Source organism: Hylaeus anthracinus, unplaced genomic scaffold (genome assembly GCF_026225885.1).
Source record: "Hylaeus anthracinus isolate JK02 unplaced genomic scaffold, UHH_iyHylAnth1.0_haploid 11997, whole genome shotgun sequence".
NCBI lineage: Eukaryota > Metazoa > Arthropoda > Insecta > Hymenoptera > Colletidae > Hylaeus > Hylaeus anthracinus.
This window is the reverse complement of record NW_026534344.1, coordinates 786,861-790,557: the sequence shown is the minus strand read 5'-3', so window position 1 is coordinate 790,557 and position 3,697 is coordinate 786,861. Positions and strand designations below refer to the sequence as shown.

General features: G+C 35.5%; 1 protein-coding gene across 1 annotated transcript; it reads left to right on the top strand.

The window, feature by feature from the left end:
- Positions 1 to 612: 612 nt before the first annotated feature.
- LOC128889664 (U-scoloptoxin(05)-Sm1a) lies at positions 613 to 3,352 on the top strand. Its single transcript, XM_054147486.1, has 3 exons — positions 613 to 749; positions 1,605 to 1,760; positions 2,629 to 3,352. Exons 1-3 carry the CDS (start codon positions 683 to 685, stop codon positions 2,838 to 2,840), a joined length of 435 nt encoding a protein of 144 aa, XP_054003461.1. The 5' UTR covers positions 613 to 682; the 3' UTR covers positions 2,841 to 3,352.
- Positions 3,353 to 3,697: the final 345 nt, after the last annotated feature.

Below are 3,697 nucleotides of genomic sequence, written 5' to 3'. Positions count from 1 at the left end.
ATATAAATAAAATAAAATTCAATTAATATTTAATTAAATATTAATTAAATTAAATAATAAAAGCCAACATTTTATTAGAAACATTGAATGGTCAGGAATTTGAAATTATTGGCGCGTATCGATTATAGATCCCATTTTCATTGCGTTATATGATTTGAGACAAAGATTGAGGCGCCACGTACAAACTACGGGGGAACTAAAAGGAAGCTATATATAAGCCAGCGGCTACTTCAAAATGTTTCAAATGACTTTAAAGAAAGTATATCACAGAAAGAGTAAACGCAGATTAAAGAATTTCTGTTATTTCAAAAATTATGTATTATATCCTCTGGTATACTTTTTGTGAATTAAAGTCATTTAAAGTATTTTAAAGGAGCCACTGTTTTATATATATATAGCTTCCTTTTAGTTCGTCCGCAGTTGGTAGGTGGCGCCCCAAAACTTTTTTTCAAACCATACTACGTGAGCTTGGACGCCATAGTCGCATTCGCGTCGTCGTACGGTTATAACTGGTTGTGACGTCGTGACTCTCGTTTCAGACACTGGAAATTCGAGTAGGGGTTATCGTCGCGTGTTATGTTGTGACTCTTCAACGAAAGTGGTTGAAAAACGTGTGGAGAAATCGGACCTTGGTCGATACAACTGTTCCGTTCGTAATCTACAACGAGAAAGAATCTTTGAAATGGGCGCCAACAGCGGCTCGAAAGGTTTCGCATTTTTCGCGGCATTACTTCTTCTCATCGAAACTGGTAAGGTTAACGCACGTTATTAGACGACACGAATACACTCGTCGCGTTCCTTGGGCGGGGCATTTGTAACAATTTTATACAAATGTGCAATATTCAAACTGTAAAATGCAAATCGCGAGTAATATGGTAGTAGGAGCACTATTTACAATGGTCCAGGCACAATGTCGATCGAAACTTGATTCTCGATCACTTATTTTTCGTAGAATCAAACGAATTCCGTAGATTTAGGATGGTAATTTGACGAGATTTTTAAAATGAAGCTACACAAGTAGATGCAACGAATTGTTGCTCATAAGAGTAAATCTTTCATATATAATTCTATTTGATGTATTTTCAAATTTATTTGATTTATGGGTTAGTTATGGCGTTACCTATGATTCTTTAACAAATAACAATCGAGATAATACATTTTTCAATACTAAGACAATTCTTTAGTATCAGGTCGAGAAAAGCATTAATTTAAAACTACGACGGAACATTAATGTCAGTTCAGTTATCGATCGATCAGTTTTCCTGGAAATCGAATATTCTCTGCTGTAATAATAATCATGCTCACATGATTTGTCATGTGTCCGTTTTGACAGTTTTATACGTGTTTTTTCATAATGACCTGTTACAATGTTCTATTTTTCCACCAGATAGTTGTACAAGAAAATTATTCTGCCAAAGGTCATTTCTAGATTCAAATACTAGATCATTTTTAATTCATTTCGTACTACTAAGATTTCATTTGTGATTCATTTGACATAGGTCGATAAGCAGATCGATAACAAAGTGATCGAAAGGAATCACCGTTGAAAAATGCAATGTACAAAGGATTAAAAACCGACTTTCTTACGCGTTGTTTTCGTTTAGTCCACAGTCTACGATGCTATCAGTGCATCAGCACAAACAACACGCATCCCTTCCAATGCAACGAATTACTCTCGAGCGACATCGATATCGAACCACAGCCTTGCGATGCTGTTTTTGGTGCAAAATACTGCGTGAAGCACACAGGCCGATTTGAGGGTAAAATAATATCGGTAGATCAGGTTACATGTCATGTCTAGGGGCGTTGGTTTGGGAAGCTTAACACTTACAATTAGAAACGAAAACTAACCTGAAATCATGCGGCCATCCTTTCACATTAAATCATATGGGAGAAATCAAAGCACGATCGATTATGTAAATAACCTCTAGGCGCCTAGTGTACTTTAAGTTCGAAGTTGGAGTTTAAATCTGCAAATATCATTAGTGATCAAACAAAACCTATAACCGATAATTTCTTGCATTAAGCGACAACTCTGGATTGCTATCAATGCACGCCACAAGAGGAATTGGTCTGCGGGGACGACAAATTGGTTAAAAGTACCTTGATACCGACCAATTGCAGTCACGTTTACGGTGCACGTTATTGCATCAAATCGTTTGGGCGATACGGAGGTTCTTATATTATAGACGTTGACTCTTTATTTATCGCACAGTAACATTGCGTATATCACTCGTTTCTAAAATAATTGATTTTGAAATTCGTGCAAGATATAAAAAAAATAAGTAATTCAAGGATTGGGAATTTTAGTTGTGCATGATGCTTTGGTTTGCATAAACGAGAATGAAGAGTCTAGGAGGGAAATGGCTGTTGTACAGCATCCTTTACGAGGCTCCATTCTTTTTCAAATACTAAACTAAAATTTGACCTACAAAGAGATTGTCTCTATACGAATTGTTTTTCGACCCTAGATCTCTAAAACTCTTCATCCCAACCTTGGTCTCGCACGTACTGCTTTTTTATCAGCATCCTCTGCTTTTACACGATTGCATGTTCCATCTTCTTGTGCGTAGCAACGCTGTAAGATCTGAAGAATGGAAGAAACTAATATTTTGTATATTACAATAGGCGGAATAGGTACCAAACGATTCTGTTCAGCGCTGGATCTGGGAAACTATTGCGATTATGTGAAACGACAGGGAGATAAGTTGACTTATCGAACTTGCATCTTCACCTGCTCTGGCGACGGATGCAATCCAGCGACCACGTTCAGACCAACCATCGCGTGGATCGTACCGATTGGATCGTTAATAGTTTATAAAATACTTTTCCAAAGATAGACATTTAGAGGGGATTTCATGGCAGCTATCAAGTACAGACAATTTTGAATCTCGACTGGTAGGGTTATGTCGTAATTTTGTAATGTATAAATCAAAGATGGCCGGCACGATTAGTTATGAGCATGACTCATAACTAAACTGCGGATTTTATGCATTTATAATGCATGCAATAATATATAAAACATACATAATGTATGTTGAATATATTTTACCATTAATATAATAATGATATTTCATTTTATATAAGTGCACATACCTCTTGGTTATGTTTAGCACGTGTTTATTATGTTAATTTGTACCACAAATGCATAGAGTGAATTGCTTTATAAAGTAATTTTGATCCGTCCTAATGTTCATTAATATTAACTTTATATATATTTCAAGGGAGCAATTTACACTTGACTAACGTTATGATATTCGAGAAACGTTCGTGTGCCTTCTTTACCGCGAAACTTTAGCTTGTAAGGACTCGTATGGTATGAGTCATGCTATTGACATGGCTTGGTACCCTTTATATCGTTAAAAATACAACACAATGGCGAAGGAAGAACTTGAATTCTTCCTATGATCACATTCTTTCCGTAAATAAAACTATCCGTCCGCAAAGTACAATTGCATATTACTAACCAACTAAAAGTAATAAAATTTATTAAAAGTAATCGCATCTTGCACAGATATGAAGATCTGATTTAACATTTTTTACAGTAAGCGCGTTTACTGTATAAGTTATCTAACGTAGGCCATCGGACCAAATTATGATAAGTTATCTTTTATATACAATCGTTAATATTGTAGAGAATTGTTTTTTACTATTTTTTTTACATATATATACACTTTACCAGAGATTTTTATCGTTC

Excerpts from the sequence above, each read along its gene's own strand:
- LOC128889664 (XM_054147486.1), top strand. The coding sequence starts at position 683 with ATGGGCGCCAACAGCGGCTCGAAAGGTTTCGCATTTTTCGCGGCATTA. Across the intron at positions 750-1,604 it reads ACTTCTTCTCATCGAAACTG|TCCACAGTCTACGATGCTAT; the intron begins GTAAGGTTAACG and ends GTTTTCGTTTAG. Across the intron at positions 1,761-2,628 it reads GCACACAGGCCGATTTGAGG|GCGGAATAGGTACCAAACGA; the intron begins GTAAAATAATAT and ends ATATTACAATAG.